The sequence below is a fragment of the Bufo gargarizans genome, chromosome 2, assembly GCF_014858855.1.
Source record: "Bufo gargarizans isolate SCDJY-AF-19 chromosome 2, ASM1485885v1, whole genome shotgun sequence".
NCBI classification, from domain to species: Eukaryota; Metazoa; Chordata; class Amphibia; order Anura; family Bufonidae; genus Bufo; species Bufo gargarizans.
In genome coordinates this window covers 485,683,825-485,705,364 of record NC_058081.1, presented here as the reverse complement: position 1 = coordinate 485,705,364, position 21,540 = coordinate 485,683,825, and the positions used below count along the sequence as shown (strand labels likewise).

Sequence of the window (21,540 nt, the reverse complement as noted above, 5' to 3'; positions counted from 1 at the left end):
TGCTCTCCATTCAGAATGCATTAGGATAAAACTGATCAGTTCTTTTCCGGTAATGAGCTCCTGTGACGGAACTCAAGACCGGAAAAGAATAACGCTAGTGTGAAGGTACCCTTAAACAATGATTCTTCTCAGCAGTGCAGTCACATAAGAAGATAGGACCAACACAGACGCCTTCAGCTGCCAATTGCACATGCAACAGGTCAGCCAGTTTTAAAGGCACAAATCTGCTGACAGATGCTCTTTAAATGTTCATGGAAATTTATATAAAAAAAACAAAAAAACATATGTATAATTAGGTATAGGTCCTTCAAAAGAAACCGTAAAACAAAAAAAAACTACAGTAAATGCATTATGCAAAATAAAAAGAAATGAAAACCAGGTCTTTGGCCTCTCATTCTATAAGTTCCATTGGGAGTCAGCAAGTAATCAAGTGAAGTGGATTACCAGGTAACGCACGTGGATGAGAAAATCCCGTCAGTACCTAATGGATAAAGGCCGCTGCGGTCACTGCCCGGACAAGTCATGGGAGACAGTGCAGGAAAAGAAGCTCTGCTCACTGCAATCACTTAATGCAGAAGGAAAGGAGACTGCAGAACATGTGGACTCCCCATTACTATGATGACGGAGTCGTGAGTGATTATAGCGTGTTCTTCTACCCAAAATCATCCATCGTGTATTGTCAAGCTTTAGATTTCCTACACACCCTTCTAAAGATGGTAATAACCAGATACATAGGTGGCCATAGGAATTCACATTTATTATGGGTTTTTGATACTACATTTGGTCACCCATTAAAGTCAATGGGCCAGATTTAGCATTAGCTCAAGTCAGAATAATGTAGTGAAAAAGTCGCGAATTTTTGCGCAATCGCTAAAACTGCACAAAAATTTGCTACTTTTTTCTGTTTTGCACTATGCTCGCCAGTTTTCTGAAAGTGGGCGTGCTTTCTTATGTAAATGAATCTGTAGACAGTTTTACTATTGCGACAATTTAAAAAGTCTTTTTGATTTCTTACAACTGTTGTGGCAGTATCATAGAAACTTTTAGGCCGCCACACAACCTTATTGATCTTCATTAAATGTGATGAAGGTAGAGCTACACTTTGTCCATGAGACTTGTTGTAGCCAAACTCACAGTGTAGGCCTTAGGCTACTATCACACTGGCGTTTGGCTTTCCGCTTGTGTGATCCGCTCAGGGCTCTCACAAGCAGTCTAAAACTGATCAGTTTGCCCTAATGCATTCTGAATGGAAAAGGATCCGCTCAGAATGCATCAGTTTGCCTCCGTTCAGTCTCCATTCCGCTCTGGAGGCAGACACCAAAACGCTGCTTGCTGCAGCGTTTTGCTGTCCGCTTGACGAAACGAAGCCAAATGAATCCGTCCTGACACACAATGTAAGTCAATGGGATCCGTTTTCTATTGTGCCAGAGAAAACGGATCCGTCTCCCAATGACTTTTAAATGGAGTTCATGACGGATCCGTCTTGGCTATGTTACAGATAATACAAACGGATCCGTTCATGAAGGATGCATGCGGTTGTATTATTGTGACGGATCCGCCCAAAACGCGAGTGTGAAAGTAGCCTAACCTTAGCCTTTCAACAGTCTTCGACACAGTGATCAGAATTGTTATATATGAAAAAAGGAGGCCCCAGATCTGAGATCTTTACAATGTTATCATGGATAAAATCATGGACCCTTTGACTACAATGTTACACAGTTCTCAGCATTTCAATGGTGCCAATTAACGCCTCCATTGACTTACTGTATCTTTGGCCTCGTTTTCGAGCTATGCACGTTTTATTTTTCCGTTTAGTATCCCCTTGATCATGGTGACTAATGTTCAGTACTTTTAATATCTGCTATTAAGAAAATAACCACAATTTTGAATGTCAAATGTAGAAATTGGTTTCTGGACGGTTTCTCAAAGTCATCCTGGAAACTTTAGAGTTTCACCTTCTATAGGTCCAGAGTCATGAATATTCACTAGGAAACGCTCTACTTTAAACTGCAATATGAAGATTAATGTCATGCTCTAGCTGAAATAAAGAGCTGTCCAAAAGAAAGGGGAAGGGGAAAAGGAGAGAAAGGCGTTAATCAATACAATAATTGAAAACTCACTCTATGGGAAGCGACAAGGCGAGCGGCAAGGAGACCAACTCGTGGTGCTAGCATTTCATCTACACATCAACCCTGACAGCCTCATAATGGGATTGAGAGAAATTCTGACACAAAAAGAGGTTACATGTGGGGTTCAGAGGTCTGTGGGATTCTGGGAATTGCTCTCTATAGACACAGCAATATTTCATAGTGCATCAAATTTCACCAATGTCCTTCAGTTTTCCTTAACATCTAAAAAACATTAAGAAATATGTAGTAATTTGCGTCCAGTTCTCCTAGTACCAGGGAATATCATTGACAGACCACTGATGAAAAATAATGCAGAATTCTTTTCACAGATTGCCTTAGCAAACTTTGCATTGGGTCACCCAAAAACTGACTAAAAACCAGACCAAGTTCTTGGCCAGTCCCTTTAAGACCCAGAAAAGCCAGTTTAAAAGGCTGGCTAAGGCATCGGTAACTGGAGAAGTCTCTAATTTGCTCATTCTCCTGAATTATACACACAGCAGAGGAGCCATCAAATATTCATTGGTTTCCCCTACACCACTGAAAAGGGGCTGACCTGTCAAATAAGATCACTCTCTCTTTCTGCACCAGTGGCTTTAGTGGCTGCTCGGTGGGTTAGTCTGAAAGACGGAACACTCAGAAGGCACATTAGGCCAAACCTGGTGCTCTTAGGTCTGGAAGAGCTTGAGAAGAGCGAAGACTGCTAACTAGAACTGAGGCAGGCCAGGAAGCCATAGTCAAGCTGGGGAAGTGATACATTACATCTCTGGGCCTAGGGCAAAAGGGCAAAGCATAGCCAGTCTGAAGAACAAATACACAATATAGTAAACTAATGGCTTGTTTACAGGTTTAAGGCATTTTGGAAGATATATAAAAAAATATAAGGTTCAATATCGTATCATTTAGGGAGGCCATAGAGGCCATGATCTTAACAAGCAAGGTATCTGTGGATCGCTACAGCTGAATAATTTGGATCAGGTGCTCTTGGTCTGAGTGACCCACCCAGCCACAGGGAAATGATCAATATGTAAGAGATAGACCAGGCACTCAAAAATAGAGATGAATTAAATATCATTTAATTGAGCTTCCTGAAATAACATTAATTCATAAAGGATAGCAGTATTAAAACATATACAACATAAATGGCAGCAATAATTCATAAATATAAATAATTCATAAAATAGCAGCATAAACCCATACGCGTTTCGGGGATGTTACAAATAACCCCTTCCTCAGTGGATCCACTGAGGAAGGGGTTATTTGTAACATCCCCGAAACGCGTATGGTTTATACCTTGCAACGGCATGCTGGTTAAAGAAGTCCCTCTGGATCCGAAGTAAAGACAGCCATATCGGAGGACCGACAATCTTTGGAGAGAAACAAAAGCTCCGATGACAGGCAACTTTAACAAGCGCACGACCAGCTGAGATCAACGCACAATCAGCTGACATCTTGTTCATTGCGAATCGCCAAGCCCGCACAAAGACAGGGGAACATCGATCAGACTAAGGTAATACTGAGACAGTAACAACAAGAGGTGGGACGCCACCGCAGCATATTGCCGCACTGTGTCACTTAGTCTTCCCTGTTTTAAGGACTTGCAACATTAATCTGTGTGCTTGCCACTAAAATACAGTGGCAATATTACCTGGAACTAAAAACAACTGATAATATAATTATCAAAGAGCAATATTCGGACATCTAGGAGGATCAGCACTGATAAAGCCCCAACATATGGATTGCGGTTGTCCACAGGTTGGACTTTGATTATTGGCTGCTAGTAACTGCACTCTGTTTAGTACATGGACTGCGGCTGTCTATATTTGCACTGTTGCACTCTGTTTAGTACATGGACTGCGGCTGTCTATATTTGCACTGTTGCACTCTGTTTAGTACATGGACTGTGGCTGTCTATATTTGCACTGTTGCACTCTGTTTAGTACATGGACTGCGGCTGTCTATATTTGCACTGTTGCACTTTGTTTAGTACATGGACTGCGGCTGTCTATATTTGCACTGTTGCACTTTGTTTAGTACATGGACTGCGGCTGTCTATATTTGCACTGTTGCACTTTGTTTAGTACATGGACTGCGGCTGTCTATATTTGCACTGTTGCACTTTGTTTAGTACATGGACTGCGGCTGTCTATATTTGCACTGTTGCACTTTGTTTAGTACATGGACTGCGGCTGTCTATATTTGCACTGTTGCACTCTGTTTAGTACATGGACTGCGGCTGTCTATATTTGCACTGTTGCACTCTGTTTAGTACATGGACTGTGGCTGTCTATATTTGCACTGTTGCACTCTGTTTAGTACATGGACTGCGGCTGTCTATATTTGCACTGTTGCACTTTGTTTAGTACATGGACTGCGGCTGTCTATATTTGCACTGTTGCACTTTGTTTAGTACATGGACTGCGGCTGTCTATATTTGCACTGTTGCACTCTGTTTAGTACATGGACTTGTCTATATTTGCACTGTTGCACTTTGCTATACTGCGGTTCTCCATAGATTTGGACCCTGATAATTACTGCTGCTACAAATTGCACCCACCGCTGTTACTCAGATAATTGTTTTATGAAAGTTTATGCTGCTATTTTATGATTTATATTTATGAATTATTGCTGCCATTTATGTTGTATATGTTTTTAAAACTGCTATCCTTATGAATTCATGTTATTTCAGGAAGCTCAATTAAATGATATTTAATTAATCTCTATTTTTGACTGCATATTTTGAGTGCCTGGTCTATCTCTTACATATTCCATGATCTTGCTGACTTTTGCTAAAGACATTCTGGCAGCTGGTTCAGGAGTTTGCTGGGGTGACACGACACAGCGTGTGGGAGACACATCATGAGGGCCACGCTCTTCTAAAGATCTGGATACTTCAGGTACAACTGCTTCTGGCACATGCAGCAGTGCCGCAGGTTCAGCTTCATAAAGAAAGCCATGTTTAAAGGGGTTGTCTGACAAATGTGATAAAATAATAAAGAACAAATAGCTGCCACTTAATCCCACGCTGTTTCCAGTACGGCCAGTCCAGGCGTTACTTCCTTTATGTTTACAGTCTGCACCGGTGATGTAGCGCGTGGGGCGCTCTAACGTCACTCTGGAGCGCCCCGGGAGCCGCGCGGGCGGTAAGTATACTGCTCCCCCACTCCCCACTACTACTATGGCAACCAGGACTTTAATAGCGTCCTGGCTGCCATAGTAACACTGAACACATTTTGAAGACGGATCCGTCTTCAAATGCTTTCAGTTCACTTGCGTTTCTCCGGATCCGGCATGTAATTCCGGCAAATGGAGTACACGACGGATCCGGACAACGCAAGTGTGAAAGAGGCCTTAGACTTTTCCTGCCATTTATCAGCGCAGTGAATGCAGGTAGGATATTATAGCTAAATGATCAAGTACAAGGTAGATAAACCATATTGGTATTCAGGTTAAATAGCTGTGTCGGCACTTTGCGATAAATAAGTGGGTTTTGTGTTGCAGTTTGGGCACTCGGTCTGTAAAAGGTTCGCCATTACTGGTATAGAGTATCGCAATTGAATCAAAATGTTGGTATCGTGACCAGGGCCGGTTTTAGACAAAATGTGGCCCTGGGCGAAATTAAAAGCGGGGCCCCAAATTCTGAAGTACTGCATCAACAGTCACATTTATTCACGATGCAAACGGAGAAGTCCCCACCACGGCCCACGATTAGTTGCAGGCAGCATGAAAATGGATGATGACATCCAGGGACCTGAGCAGAGGTCGGAGAACACCGGAGCCGAGAGCCAGTGTCAGCAAGCAGGTAAGTCCCAGTTCACACTTCAGTTGTTTTTGACCTGAATCTGGTTTTGGCTCACAATAATTGATGGAAATAACTGAAGTGTGAACTCAGCCTAAGGGCTCATGCAGACAGCCATTGCTTGTCTGCAATATGTGGGCACAGACCGTGTGCTTACCATATCACGGATGCGGATCCATTCACTTAAATGGTTCCGCAATCCAGAAGGTGCGGTGTGGAATCTCCGTGCCTCCGCACAACAAACAAAAAAAAAGAACAGATCATGGACCCTTTCAAGTTGAATGGGTCTGTTTCCGTCTGCGGCAACTGCATGGATGGTGCCCGTGCACTGGGTACAACAAATTGCGGTCCGCAATGCACAGAACGGACGGTTTCTGTTCAAAAGCCAGATTTAAAAAAATTAAATAAAAATGCAATGGCTCAGTAATAAGGAATGCAAATGATACACACTGTAGCTAAGCAATTTATAGACTACCAACAGGCAGGGAGCCTTGATAGACAGACATGAGAGACACACAGACATGAGAGAGATAGAGAGATAGAGAGATAGATAGACAGACAGACAGACAGACAGTGTGGGGTTTCGCTCTGGTAGACAGGATTAGCGGACGCAGTTTAGCGGCAACAACAAGTTCTTTGGATCAAACAGTTCAGAGTTTTATTCACACTTTAGGCAAGTGACAAAACAAGCAGTCATAAACAAGCAAAAAGTCACCTTGCTGTGTTGGTGGTGGTAATTCACACCATACGGCAGTTCTGCCTCAAAGAGCCCTTGAACATAGCAGAACCAACCTGTTTTCACATCAAACAGGTAGCAAGCCTTCATCCAGACACAAGGCTCCCAGATCCCAACACTATCGTGTGCTATCGATAGGTGTGATATACTTATAACATATTATCTAACATAGAAATTATATTATAGTGTATTTGTATTGTGCAGCAGTTCTGTGCGGTTCTGCTGCGATACCGCAGCTAGATAGAGGGACAAGCGCTATTGGAGTAACTAATTGCAACGGGTGTGATATACCTGTTGCCCCCCCAAAAAACTTGAGGGCTGCGATATATCTTCTTCTGCAAAATCCTGATTGAGGGGTGCTATATACCGGTTTCCGCCAAATACTGATTGAGGGGTGCCATATACCGTCTTCCACTAAATACTGATTGAGGGGTGCTATTGATATATACCTTCTTCGCCCAAATACTGATTGAGGGCTGCAATACACCTGCTTCCACAAAATCCTGATTGAGGGGTGCTATATACCCGTTGCCGCCAAATACTGATTGAGGGGTGCCATATACCTTCTTTCACAAAATACTGTTTGAGGGGAGCTATTGCTATATACCTTCTTCCACCAAATACTGCTCTTCTCTACGGACTTAGGCCGAGGGTTATTTAGAAAATGACAGGCAGAGGAAGAAGCAGACCGTTCCGCAGGGATGGTAGGTGTCGGGCAGGTGCACCAGGCCAGAGCCTAAGTGGAAAGTTGGAGAAGGCGCGTGCGATAACTTCAAAGGGCGCACTAGAGTTGATTGAGTGGCTCACTCAGCCTACCGCTTCTGCACCCTCCTCACGCTCTGCTGTGTGCACCTCCAAAGACACCACCACCACCATAGCCCCTCCACTCGAGTCAGAGGAATTATTTTCCCATTCATTCCCAGACCTTACTGATGCACAGCCATTCTTGGCATCAGATGAGAAAGAGGGAGGTAGCAACGGTTGCCACCCAGAGGTCTGACGACAGTACCCAGATCAGTCCAAGGAGGGTGATCCCGCTGTTGCTGCCTACTATGAGATCTCTAATGTCAGTGGTGGTGAAGGTGACAATGATGACGTGTCGATGGACGTCACATGGGTGCCCACAAGAGAGGAAGAGGAGGTGAGTTTAGAGAGAGACGGAGCAGCAAATAGAGAGGAGAAGGAGGAGAAACAGGCAGAACTCGCAGTGCATAGGAGGTAAAAAGCAGACTCCACCTGGCCTACCATCTCCGAGCCTAGTGGGAGCAATGCCATCAGAATGCACAAAGCCAAACTCCCGGCACTCCACGTCCTGCCTCTTCTTCTCCTCTCATTTGTCCTCCACTCCACCTTCCACCTTGCCGTCATCATGTTCATCTGGCACAAGGCAGGCTTCCATGGTCCAAATGTTCAGAAATAATTATGACGCCGGAAAATCCTCTTGCCCAACGGCTGACCGCTGGCTTGTCGAAACTGCTAGCCCGCCAACTACTGTCATATAAATTGGTGGACTCAGAGGCATTTATAAAATTTGTGCCCATTGGCACACCGCAGTGGGAGGTCCCCGGAAGGAAATACTTCTCCCAGAAGGTCATCCCTGAACTATATGGCCACGTTCAGCGACAAGTTAACAACTCTCTGGTACACAGTGTCGGTGCCAAGATACAACTGACCACAGACAAGTAGTCTAGCAAACACGGGCAGGAAAGGTACATAACCTTTACTGCCCACTGGGTGAACCTTCTGACGGCCATCAAGCATGTAACCCGCCGTGGCACCAGTGTGTATTTGGTGTTACCGCCACAGATTGCATGCAGGCCTCTTCTCCTCCTCCTACTCCATCCTCCGTCTCCTCCTCGGCTGACTCTTCCTTTTCCACTGCTACCGCCTCTTCTGCTGCACCCCCCAAGCTCCCCAGAACCTATTCAATGTGCCAGGTGAGACGTTGCCATGCTGTGCTGCGGCTTTTGTGCCTGGAAGCCAAGAGCCACACCGGTCCGGCACTCCTTTCAGCTCTGTGGTCACAGGCCGATCAGTGGCTAACCCCGCTCACTTTGACAGTTGGTAAAGTGGTGTGTGACAATGGTGCTGAGCGCGCTTAAGCAGGGCAAAATGACACACAGGCCGTACATGGCACACGTCCTGAACTTAGTCGTGCAGCGATTCGTTGCCAAATACCCCGGGGTCCAGGACGTATTGCGCCAGGCCAGGAAAATCTCTAGCCATTTTAGATCTTACACGGCCATGGCTCAGCGGCAACACCACTTGCCATGTCTGATTTGTGACTGCACGACTCGCTGGATCTCCACCTTGTATATGCCTGATAGGCTGCTTCAGCAGAAACGTGCCATTAACGACTGCCTGTACGAACTTTGCGGCAGGACAGGTTCTAGGGAGCTTGTTTTTTTTTCACCGTGCCAGTGGCTGCTCATGTGCGACGCATGCAGACTTCTGTGGCCATTTGATGAGATCACCAAACTAGTCAGTCGCAGCCAGGGTGCCTTATGCCTTCTTTCTGGAGCGTGCATTGCATAGTGTCATTGATCAAGCCGTCGAGGAGCAGGAAGATGAGGAAGTCGCAGTGCTGAATGAATTCCCAGGGGGGCTACTCCATCTGAGACAAGTCAGCTGGAGTCTGAAGAGGAGTCAGAGGAGGATGGTGGCTGGGGGGAGGCGGAGGAGTAAGAAGAGCAGGCTTTAAACTTTCCGGGGATCCCTGGTGTTGTCCGTGGCAGGGGGGAGGAGACAGAGGACGACATACTCCTGGGCGATGAGCAGGAGCCAGGGCACTCTACCGCTTCCAATTTTGAAGAGGGACCCCCGTATAAAAAGCATAAAAGTCAAGTACCTGTAATGGGTGGCAACGTACTTAGACCCCCGGTACAAACACAAAATGGCGGACATGATGTTACCAGCATAACAGAGGGCTGTCAGAATGCAGAATTTCCAGGCCTTGCTGCGAGAGATGCTGCATTCTGCTGTTGCGGGCACTGGCAGAGGAATTTCCACCCACAGCGAAACAGGGGCGGGTACCAATCCTACCACGCTGGCAAAAAGAGAGTGGTTTGAATATTTGTTGGTCACTTCAGATAGGAGATCATTTTTGCAGCCAAACCATCGACAGACACCCGCTGGATCCAGCCTTAGGGAACACCTAGACCGACAGGTATCCGACTACATCGGGTTAATGGCCGATGTGGACGCTCTGAGAAGCGAGGAACCCCTTGACTACTGGGTGTGCAAGCTTGACCTGTGGCCAGAGCTGCCACAATTTGCCATGGAACTCTTAGCTTGCCACTCGTCCAGTGTCCTATCTGAAAGAACGTTCAGCGCAGCAGGGGAGATTGTGACCGATAAGAGCACTCGCCTAGCTCACGACAGTGTGGACTACCTCACATTTTTAAAAAATGAATGAGGCATGGATCTCGGAGGAACACATGCTCCCTTGCATCAGACAGAGGGGTCGGTACCTCTTCTCTTAGAAAACCCGGCTGCGGGCTGTCTTCTGTACAGGTTTCCCTATCTTTCCACGGTTTGAGTAAATTCACATGGTAAACCTGCTCCGGCTTTCGCCACCCTGGCTGTTGTACCATGTAGTTTACATCTCCAAATTTTCTCGAGTACCTCGTAGGGCCCCTGCCCCCTAGCCAGGAACTTACTGTCCACGGTCGGCACCAGAAACAAAACCCGATCACCCGGGTTAAAGATCCGGAGCCGAGCCTGCCGAATATAGACCAGACTCTGGGCTCGCTGAGCTGCCTCCATATGCTCCCTAACAAGAGGCAACACTGTCTCTATCCGATCTTGCATCTGGGTAACGTACTCAATGACACTTTTGTGGAGTGGGTTGTTGTTCCCATACCTCTTTGGCCACATTCAAGAGACCGCAAGGGTGTCTGCCATTTAGCAGTTCGAAGGGCGAGAACCCAGTAGAAGCCTAGGGTACCTCTCGCACTGTGAACATGAGACAGAAAGAGGTCCCAGTCCTTCCTATCTTTAGAAATATATTTTTTAATGTTTGGTTAAACTGTTCTACCAGACCATCCATTTGCAGTGAGGTAGTATTTTAAGTCTCCGTGGATGTACATCACCCCGACTTTCCGGCCAGTATAGTCAGTGGACCGCAGCAGGGTAGCCCTTACTAGGGTCCGGCAGAGCGTCTCCCACTTCCACCTGGCACAAGTAATCTAGAGACTCTGGGGTACCTGTTGCACACACCCTTCTGGCATATAGTGACTGACGATAGCTATAGTTAGTGTCCATGGGGTCAACCTGATGGGTACAGTTAGCCCTTACATGGCCAGGCTCCTGACATCACCCGCAGACTATCAGAGCCAGGTCTGCCGTGGCTACATCCCGGGCTGGTTTTATTGGCTCAAATCTCCGGGCCTGGGGTGGAGATTTCCGGGGTTTGCCGACCCCTCTCCCGACAGAACCCTCCTTTAGATACCTGGTAGCTTCATAGCGTTCCACCATCTCAATGGCATTGCCAGGAGACACCTGACCGATCCAGTGCTGGAGAGGGTATGGCAAAGCCCTCCAGAACATATCGGCTAACAGACGATCCAGCATAGAAGTGGGACTCAGCAAGTCAGGCTGAAGCAATTTTTGCAAGAGTTATAATACTAGGGTCTTGCAGGCTCAGCCGGGTTGAACCCCCGCTGATGCACCTGCTGGGCCCGGACCAACACATTCACCCCCAGTCTTGCCACAGTCTCACCCTTTACTTTCTGGTAGTCGGCCGCTTTATTGTCCGGCAAGTCAAAATACACCCGCTGGGAATAAAAATCCGGGAACGGTGCGACAACCTCAGCCCACTGGTCACGGGGTAGTTTTTCCCTGATGGCAACTTTCTCGTACATCGCCAGATAGGTTTCGATGTTGTCTGCGGGGTCACCTTAGGAATCGCGACACAGACTGCTTTCCGGGCATCGTGGACGCTTGGGGTTGCTCCTGCTGTCTGCAAAGCCATCACGTGTTGTAGCAGCAACTGGTTAGTCTCCTGCTGCTGCTTAATAGTCTCACGTTGCTGCAGGTTTGTCTCTCGCTGCTGCAGATTAGCCTTCATGAGGGTCTTCACAACAACCTCCATTTTGTCGTGGGGCACTGGTTGTAATATAGTTGGTTTAAATGTACGACATACAACCGTGCCTGAAAAATGCAAAAACCAAAAATAAGCCTCACTGCTCTTGCCCGCATCCTCCACCAATTGTGGGGTTTCGCTCTGGTAGACAGGATTAGCGGACGCAGTATAGCGGCAACAACAAGTTCTTTGGATCAAACCGTTCAGAGTTTTATTCACACTTTAGGCAAGTGACAAAACAAGCAGTCATATTCAAACTAAAAAAGTCACCTTGCGGTGATGGTGGTAATTCACACCATGCGGCAATTCTGCCTCAAAGAGTCCTTAAGCATAGCAGCACCAACCTGTTTTCACGGCAAACAGGTAGCAAGCATTCATCCAGACACAAGGCTCCCAGATCCCAACACAGAGACCTCACTTCTAAGCCCAGCTGCCTATTTAAGGACAGCCAGGTGCTGCCAAAACCCAGAACGGCACTTCAAATCCGCTCCGGTATTTGACCTCACCTGGCTGTAAATCAGACCAGCAGCACATACTGGGAAAAAAATACCTGTTTTCCCAAACCAAACCTCTCACTGTGTCACAATAAATAGATAGATAGATAGATAGATAGATAGATATTAGATCCCCCCCCCCCCCAAAAAAAAACACAAGTGGTACAGCAGGAGCAATGTAAGTGACGCTGTGCTATCAGCTCTGGAAGTGATCCAGCATCCAAGTAACTAGAACAGAAAATTAGACGCTGCTCCCAAAAGTTGTTTAAAGATCTTGTTCTTTAATCACCAATGCGACGTTTCAGTCGTCTTACCAGGACTTTTCTCATACAGTATTATAAGGCTTAAGAAAAGTCCTGGTAAGAGGACTGAAACGTTGCATTGGTGATTCAAGAACACGACCGTTGAACAACTTTTGGGAGCAGTGTGGAATTTTCTGTTCTACATAGCTAGATAGATAGCTAGATAATGAGATAGATAGCTAGATAATGAGATAGATAGCTAGATAATGAGATAGATAGCTAGATAATGAGATAGATAGCTAGATAATGAGATAGATAGCTAGATAATGAGATAGATAGCTAGATAATGAGATAGATAGCTAGATAATGAGATAGATAGCTAGATAATGAGATAGATAGCTAGATAATGAGATAGATAGCTAGATAATGAGATAGATAGCTAGATAATGAGATAGATAGCTAGATAATGAGATAGATAGCTAGATAATGAGATAGATAGCTAGATAATGAGATAGATAGCTAGATAATGAGATAGATAGCTAGATAATGAGATAGATAGCTAGATAATGAGATAGATAGCTAGATAATGAGATAGATAGCTAGATAATGAGATAGATAGCTAGATAGGCGATACATAGGTAGATAGATATGAGATAGAGAACATTATATTTAGACAATTTAGTTCCAGGCAGCATATAGTAAAAAAAACAAAAGAAAAAAAAAAAAACAGCTACAGTGGGGGAAGGGGGTTGCAGAGGACAGGTCCTGTATATCCTCCGCAGGCTGCCTCCCCTCCTGTACCTATCAGGTTACGTCTGCCAACTAGCAGCCCTGGTCATTTATTGCAGCACAGAGAGGAGAGAGGGGCCAGCAGCACATACCGTATTTTTCGCCGTATAAGACGCACTTTTTCCCCCCCAAAAGTGGGGGGGAAATAGCAGTGCGTCTTATACGGCGAATGTAGCCGATTTTGCTTAGTTTTCAATGATACACCCGCCGCGATGCCGTGCGGCGGGTATATCAGCTGTGAGGGAGGAGGGGCTGGGGGCGGCATCTGCATTTATAATGACAGCGGGGCCCGTGCAGTGACTGTATTCTACTACACGGGCCCCGCTTACTGTACAATCATATCCCTAATACCGTAGTTAATTGTTGTGTGCACTGCATGTAAAAGCATAATGAGCGATGATGAGCGCTATTACTTACAATTAGAAGCGCTTGCCGTTCGGAGCAGGGAGGAGGGAGGAGGCAGGAGGCAGGCCGGGAGGACGGGCGCTGGCAGTGTGAGTCATACGTCACGCGCCTGAGCCGCCTGCTTCATGAATGAAGCAGGCGGCGTGGGCGCATGACGGATGACTCACACTGCCAGCGCCCGTCCTCCCGGCCTGCCTCCTGCCTCCTCCCTCCTCCCTGCTCCGAACGGCAAGCGCTTCTAATTGTAAGTAATAGCGCTCATCATCGCTCATTATGCTTTTACATGCAGTGCACACAACAATTAACTACGGTATTAGGGATATGATTGTACAGTAAGCGGGGCCCGTGTAGTAGAATACAGTCACTGCACGGGCCCCGCTGTCATTATAAATGCAGATGCGACCCCCACCCCCATTATAAAAGCAAATGCGACCCCCACACTTATGGAGGGGATCTGTGGATGACACATAGCATAAGATGCTATATATGTGTCATCCACAGATCCCCCCCATAACTGTCATACACAGATCCTCATAACAGCGCCATCCAGAGAGGATCCCCTATAAGTGTCATCCACAGATCCCCCATAACAGTGCGTCATCCACAGATCCCCATAACAGTGCATCACCCACAGACCACAATTAGTTCAAAATATTTTTTTTCTTATTTTCCTCCCCAAAAACCTAGGTGCGTCTTATACGCCGGTGCGTCTTATACGGCGAAAAATACGGTATGTCAGGTCATTAGAGGGTGACATTCTGAACTCACCAGTAAACCACAGGAGCAGGCTAGAGGAGGCCATTACATTCACAGTGCAGGGCCTCCGGTGAGAGAGAGGAAGGGGGCGGGGCCAATGTCTGCCTGACTGCAGCACCCAGCTCCTCACTACAGCATAAGGACCCTGTGGGCCACAGTGTGCAGCAGACTGTGCTGTCTGTGACCTTCTCAGGTGCGGCCACCAGCTCTCTTCCACTTCTGTCTGGGCAGCTCAGCAAGGGGCCCCCCCATTTAGGAATGTGGGCCCTGGGCAATTGCCCCGTTTGCCCACCACTAACGCCAGCCCTGATCGTGACAAGTTGACAACCCTACTCCATTGTACTGCTGGAAGCTTAGACAAGGTAGGAGAGCAGCACTATACACTATATACACAGATAAAGCCCTTTATACAGAGTCTCCATCACTTCCTGGAGACTTAAGATGGCCATACACAGAAGACTAAAGTCACTCGGAATGGCAGATTTCAGCCGTTCTAGCCGACTGTCATTTGAAAGAATAGTGCGAACGAGCATTCGTAATCGCAGACTCTTGTCTGCCGAAAATGCAATCCACCATGCTGGAAACCATCGGCCGAAACTGCATGTTTATGGCATGATCGGCCGAATTCAGCCCATCACTTGCTATTGTGCTCAAGCTCCATGGAGTCCGTTTTTATTTTTAAAAAATGAATGCGGCTGATCATCATCTCAAATGTATGGCCATCTTTAGGCTTATATTAGACGCGCAGATGAAGCAGACGACTGTCAGGAGGGAAGCGCTCCTTCCTGACAATGGTCTGCAGAGGAGACCACTACTACTACATGCAGCGATCTCCTCTACAGTATGGGGAGCAGTGATCGTAATGCCATTGTTCGCCCCCATACTGAATTTGCCGGCAGCAGATCACGATTACACTGGCAAACAATGATTTTTAAACCTGCTAAAAGATTGTGATTGCCCAATAATCAGCGGCAGTATTACACAGGCAGATCATTGCTAACGAGTGCTTATACGAACGCCTGTTAGCGATAATCTGCACGATTATGTGCGCGTCTAATATAAGCTTAATAATCAGTTTATTTCAGCTGCCATAAAGAGCACACACCTTACTGTACTGACTACACAGGAAATACAGCAATAAAATAGTGGTCATCAATATGGCCGCCCCTATTTTATAAATTAAAAAATATATATATGTCTGCAATATATACATAAAAAAGACTGAACACATTATTTATCATTTATACACTTAAATGTGATTAATGAAACTAAAATTAAATACATGACCAATTCTCTTTAAAGGGGTTGCCAAAAATAACTAAAAACTCCAGCAAGCTGCACTAAATATAAAGTAAGGGCGTCACCATCGCTCTTGTTGCACCCAAGCTCTGCTCCTTTCTGTGGCCAGCCACTAAGTCACTGCTTTGATTGACAGGGCCAAGCAGTGGCAAAGCAGCCACGGAGGGGTGACACCTCATTGCACCAGAGCCTAATTTGCATATTAAGATAAGGAGATCGTCAGTGACAGATTCCTTTTAAGATCAAACCCTTAGTTAGGTTATCTTACTGAAACATGGTATTCCTGAAAGAGAATTTCCAAAATATTAATTAATAATGAAATTGTTTAATGGGGTCTTCTCATCGAGTGTTCTGAATGTGGCCCCCAGGCACTGCTGGTACACTTGGCAAAACACAGATTTAGGCCTCATGCACACGACCGTTGTGTGCATCCGTGGCCGTTGTGCCGTTTTCCGTTTTTTTTTGCGGACCCATTGACTTTCAATGGGTCCGTGGAAAAATCGGAAACTGCACCGTTTGGCAGCCGCATCCGTGATCCGTTTTTCCTGGCCGTGAAAAAAATATGACCTGTCCTATTTTTTTCACGGCCAACGGTTCACGGACCCATTCAAGTCAATGGGTCCGTGAAAATCACGGATGCACACAAGATTGTCATCCGTGTCCGTGATCCGTGTCCGTGATCCGTGTCCGTTTTTTCCTATCATTTAAATGGCAAACTTGACTTAGATTTTTTTTTCATTTTTCATGTCCGTGGATCCTCCAAAAAACAAGGAAGACCCACGGACGAAAAAACGGTCACGGATCACGGACCTACGGACCCCATTTTTGCGGACCTTAAAAAAAAACGGTCGTGTGCATGAGGCCTTAGCCTGAGGAATCTGAAGCAAGACAGACTTGCCTGTTCTGGCTCTTAGAAGGGGGCATCCCCTCTATGAGGTCCATGTGACCTAATATGACATATGGACAGAGGAACTCTTCATAAGGCAACCCCTTTATTTACAGAGAGAAAAAAGGGCAGTTTTTTTTTTATAGAAAAACAAACTTACATGTGATACAAACGAGAGCTGCCCTAACAGAAAGGTCGACCAACAGCCCCCAGCGCTCTCCCACTCGCGAGGTGGCTGACGGGACTATTATTTCTGCAGCCACATAGAACTGCAATGCGAAGGAGATGAAAATTCCAAAGGAGTACAGCAACTTCACCGACTGATATAACCTGCAGAAAAGAGAATGGCCATATTGACCAAGAAAAGGAGTCAGAAGACATGTCACACCGGTCTGTGGCTAAAAGCTGGGTTTCTCACTCTGTAGTCTGATACTGCCAACATTCACCACCTGTCCCTTACTTCTTACTAAGATACATTCAGTAAGCTGGTAAGAAGTGTGAGGCTACTGACGAAATGACTACAAGTAGCTTAGTTTTAGATGTGTAGGTGGCCATACCCTTTAAACAGCATTACACTGCAGATCAGCTATGGGAGCATAGCCCTGAGCACAAGTCTTTAGGAACCCAACTAAAGACTGACATTTCATACAAATCTAAGAACATGGCTGATCTTTTACATGTGCGGTTGGCAGCTGGAGGCATCTGTGTTGGTCCCATGTTCATATGTGCCCACATGGCTGAGAAAAATGACGTTTTAACCCCTTAAGGACCCGTGACGTACATGTATGTGACATACAACTGGATGTGACTTAAGGACCAGTGATGTACATGTACGTCACTATGTCCGTGGGTCTCTTGGGAAGGATCGAAAGGGGGGGGGGGGGGGGTTAATTGCGGCTCCATGCCTGCTCTTACTGGAAGATCGCTGCTATTAGCCGGATTCCCACACGTGCGCATCGCAGTTCCGGCTGCGATATGGAGCTGCAGAGGAGGGGGGGGGGGGGGGGGGGGATCATCTGGAGGTGACCGGTGCACCTGTCTCCTCTTAGGTCAGGCAGGGGATACTAGTGTTGCTATTGGCTGGAACAATGCTCCAGCCAATGGCAGCGCTGTAGCTGAAGAGGCAGAACCTCCCTGCATGCAGCCATTCTAGCTGGCGACTGCATGCAGAGAGGTCTGTGCTTCTCTGTGCTGCTTGTTGGCTTGATGGGACTTGTGGTGCACACCACAGCAATGTATCCCCTTTCCTGCTGAAAAGAAGAAAAGTAGAAGAAAGAAGAACAACATCTGGAATAGCTGCACAGATTTTTTTCTTCATTTGCAGCTGTTCCAGATCCCTAAACCACCCTTTGTCACTGTCCCTTCCCGTGGATAACTATTACACCAGCATACTCCTATTCTGCCAGAGGTTCTGTGGCTTGCGGCACAGAGTGCAAAAATCAGAGAGGCCTCCTTAGACTCCTGGTAGGGCAGCCACTGAGAATGGGTAAAAGTAGGGTTCTCCGCAATGAGAACATGCTGGTGGTTAAGTACAAGGACAAGAGGGATGTCCTTGTACTGACCACCAGTCACACTAATGCCAGCTCCACTGTCCCTGTACGTGGTACCACTACCACTGTCCTCAAACCAGTTTGCATCCTGGACTACAACAAGCACATGGGAGGGGTGGAAATTTGCACATTTTTATATTTTTTTCGTAAATTTGGTATTTATTTTAATAAATAAAAATGACATTTTTTTACTTAATTTTACCACTGTCATGAAGTACAATATGTGACGAGAAAACAATCTCAGAATGGCCTTGATAAATAAAAGCATTGAAAGTTATTACCACTTAAAAGCGACATGTCAGATTTGCTAAAAATGGCCTAGTCCTTAAAGGGAACCTGTCATGTGGATATTTGATTATAATCTAACTAATTATATACAATCATTAACTACTAAAAAATACCTTAGATGTATTCACTTACTGGTGTGACAGATGGTTACCTCATAATATACACACAAAGATGCTGCATGCCGCATGCTAATGAGCTGATTGGAGTCCAGCGTGATGTCATTGAGTCCGGCGTATATTTAATTCAGCGATATAGCCACTCCCCTGCCCACCTGCTGCTGATTCATATGGAAACAAACTGTCACTCAGCAGCAGGTGGGCGGGGAGAGTCAGGAGCTCATGAATATTCATGACTCATCATTATCAGCTGGAGCTTTTCAATACAAGATGTTGGCAGATTGACTGGGTCAATTAAAGAAAGTGACCCAGCATTTTGCTAAGAGAATCAGTTACTTATTTATGTTGCCCTTAGTTAGGACACCATAAAACTGGTGACAGGTTCCCTTTAAAGGGTTTTTCCCCACCTTGCTAATTCATCCTCACCTGCAGCCAGCTCTCCTGTTCACTTCCTGGTTTCCTGCTTCTAAGGCTGGGCGAGCTTAAGCAGTTTGTGTGAAGCCCTGCCACACCTCCTTCAGACATCACACTCCTTGCGTGCTCCTTCATGTGTCTCCTATGGCCATCGCTTCTCTCCCGAATCCCTGGGCCGCGCTAGCGCAGAAGACATTTTTTTTTTCCACCCAGCCAGCCGCTCATTGCAGTCCTGAGAGCTCACTCTACCGCGCATGCGCAAAGCTGATTTCTTTAGTGCCGCATCTCATACAGAGCCACGCTGCATACAGGGCATGCGCGGCTCTGTATGAGACGCGGCACTGAAGAAATAAGTCTTGTGCCTGCACGGCCGGCTGGGTGAAAATAAAGTGTCTTCTGCGCAAGCGCGGCCCATGAATTTAGGAGGCGAGTGGTGGCCGTATCTATAGGATACCATATGACAATGAGGTAGGAGGGAAAGAATTTTATCAAGAAGGGTGGGAATTCGCCCATACATTATATTTACAAAAATGATCACTGGCACATCATTAATAGATTAAACAGTGATCATTGTGATGGCAGTGTGGAGGCTCCCTGTAACAGCTGATCAGTGGGGAGAAGGGACTCGGACCCCCGCCGATCTGATAGTGATGACATTGCCATTACACCTAGAAGCTCTGAACTACCACCCCCTCTCCACTTTGATTGACTGGGCAGGCTGGCGTGATGAAGTTTTCACTTCCTGGCCCCATGAATTAAAGTGGAGAGGGAGCGGAAGTTGCAGAAATAGCAGAGCCTCTAGGTGCAATGGCAACGCCCCTGTTGTTCCTAGAGGCTCATTTGCATATATTAAAATATTCTTCTTCTCAGCAATGTGGGAACATGGGACCAACACAGATTCCTTCAGCTGCCAAGCGCATATGCAACAGGTCAATCAGTTTCATAGGTACAAATCTGCTGACAGGTGCCCTTTAATTTTGGATATTTACTTTCTGGATACTTTCATCTCAAATGATTGATTTAGAACTGGGAAGCATTGTGGCACTTACCAACAATTGGGCAAATTCAGGGTTATGCTGGCCCTAATATCAGAGCCAAATCGTAAATAGCCAAGCGTCCCCATGCTGATGTAGAGAAGTGTTACAAATCCCATGCCGACATACAACACCAATGGAAACTGATGAGGGATCTTCATCTTGTTTTCTAAGGGCAAGACCTGGAAAAAGAAAGGAACACAACTCAGCGCTCAATAGGAATCTGCAGTCAGCCACACTTGTCTGAAGTTTGTGTGTAGGCTAAGGAAATATTTAAGGACTATTTAGAGCCTCACTGAGGACAAGGACTGAAAAAGCATACAACACTGTGGAACATGTTGGTGCCATATAAGAATTTTCCAAGACTAGATCTATAGAGTTCAGGCTCCATTAGCACTGCTCAGTGATGAATATCATTGGAAATCTGGGGCACTGTAACCACATTCCTCAGCTGCTGCAGAACCTCAGTGAGAAAAGAGGTGCTTCAGGTCAACCAAAGAGTGCAGCGGTTAGACCTGGTAAGAAACCATATAACACCTTAGGGCTCATGCACACGACTGTGGGCTGGATCCACATTGGGTCTGCATTTTTGTGTGGATCGCACGTGCGCCTATTCATTTGTATGGATATCCAATCCATGGATGTCACCCGTGTCTGCATCTGTGCGACTGTTCTGCAAATTATAGACTGTCCTATTCTTAGCAATTTGTCGGACAAGAATAGGCATTTCCACAATAGGACCTGCAGAAAGTGAGGGATGCACACATCTGGCATCAGTATTTTGCGGATCTGCGGGTTGTGGATTGCAAAACTGCAATGGTCTTGTTCATGAGCCCTTACACCGAGTTATACGAATATTAGAAGTCTCAGAAGACTAGGGAGTGCCTTTGGTTTTTACACGGCCAGAGGGCTTGCAATATACAGTAATTAGAAGAATAGTAGAACTTCCAGCAGAGTGTACACTATTCATATATTACCACACAGCAAAACTTCAGTCTAAATGGACTGTCAGCTCTCTGCTCTAGGGCCAATGACCTATCCTAAAAACCTATTTTAGGATTGTGGTAATTAACCTGCAATTAGCTTTGTTTTACAGCATCGATAAATGCCTGCATAGGTTTAGGCTTGTAAGGCCTCGTACAGTGAGCTGACTGTAGGCCCTGAGGGGCGCCCTCATCATCAGTACAGTCCTGGAAATTCTCAACTCCTGATCTTGAGCATTAACCTATCTCATCTGGAATCATTAGTCCTGTCCAGGATCAAGGATCTTAATGCTCCAGCGTCAGTGGAAAGGAGCAGATGCCTATCAACTTGTGCACAGTGCCAGAAGGAATCTGATCTCTGTAGGATCTAGGACTGTTGCATAATATTAGAAGGGCAACTCGGGGGGGGGGGGGGGGGAGTGTTTAAATTACCTAAAGCAAATCTGGGGGATTTTCAGGAGTAAATTCCCCCCATAGCTTTCTTAAGAATACGTTCATTCTGCCATGATTTTGATTTGTTTGTGTCACAGAGCCATACGC

At 46.1% G+C, this 21,540-nt stretch overlaps 1 protein-coding gene across 2 annotated transcripts in view; it reads right to left on the bottom strand.

Moving 5' to 3' along the window:
- Positions 1 to 21,540, bottom strand: part of LOC122928385 (proton-coupled amino acid transporter 1-like) — an 82,347-nt gene that overhangs the window by 3,401 nt on the left and 57,406 nt on the right. Inside the window, exons 9-11 of one of the 2 annotated variants that reach the window (XM_044281170.1) lie at positions 20,033 to 20,199; positions 16,776 to 16,945; positions 3,420 to 3,493 (exon numbers count right to left, since the gene is read on the bottom strand). In XM_044281170.1, coding sequence (XP_044137105.1) covers positions 3,438 to 3,493; positions 16,776 to 16,945; positions 20,033 to 20,199 — 393 coding nt within the window. In that variant the 3' untranslated portion in view covers positions 3,420 to 3,437. The remainder of the gene's footprint in view (positions 1 to 3,419; positions 3,494 to 16,775; positions 16,946 to 20,032; positions 20,200 to 21,540) is intronic. The other variant, XM_044281169.1, reaches the window with a different exon arrangement.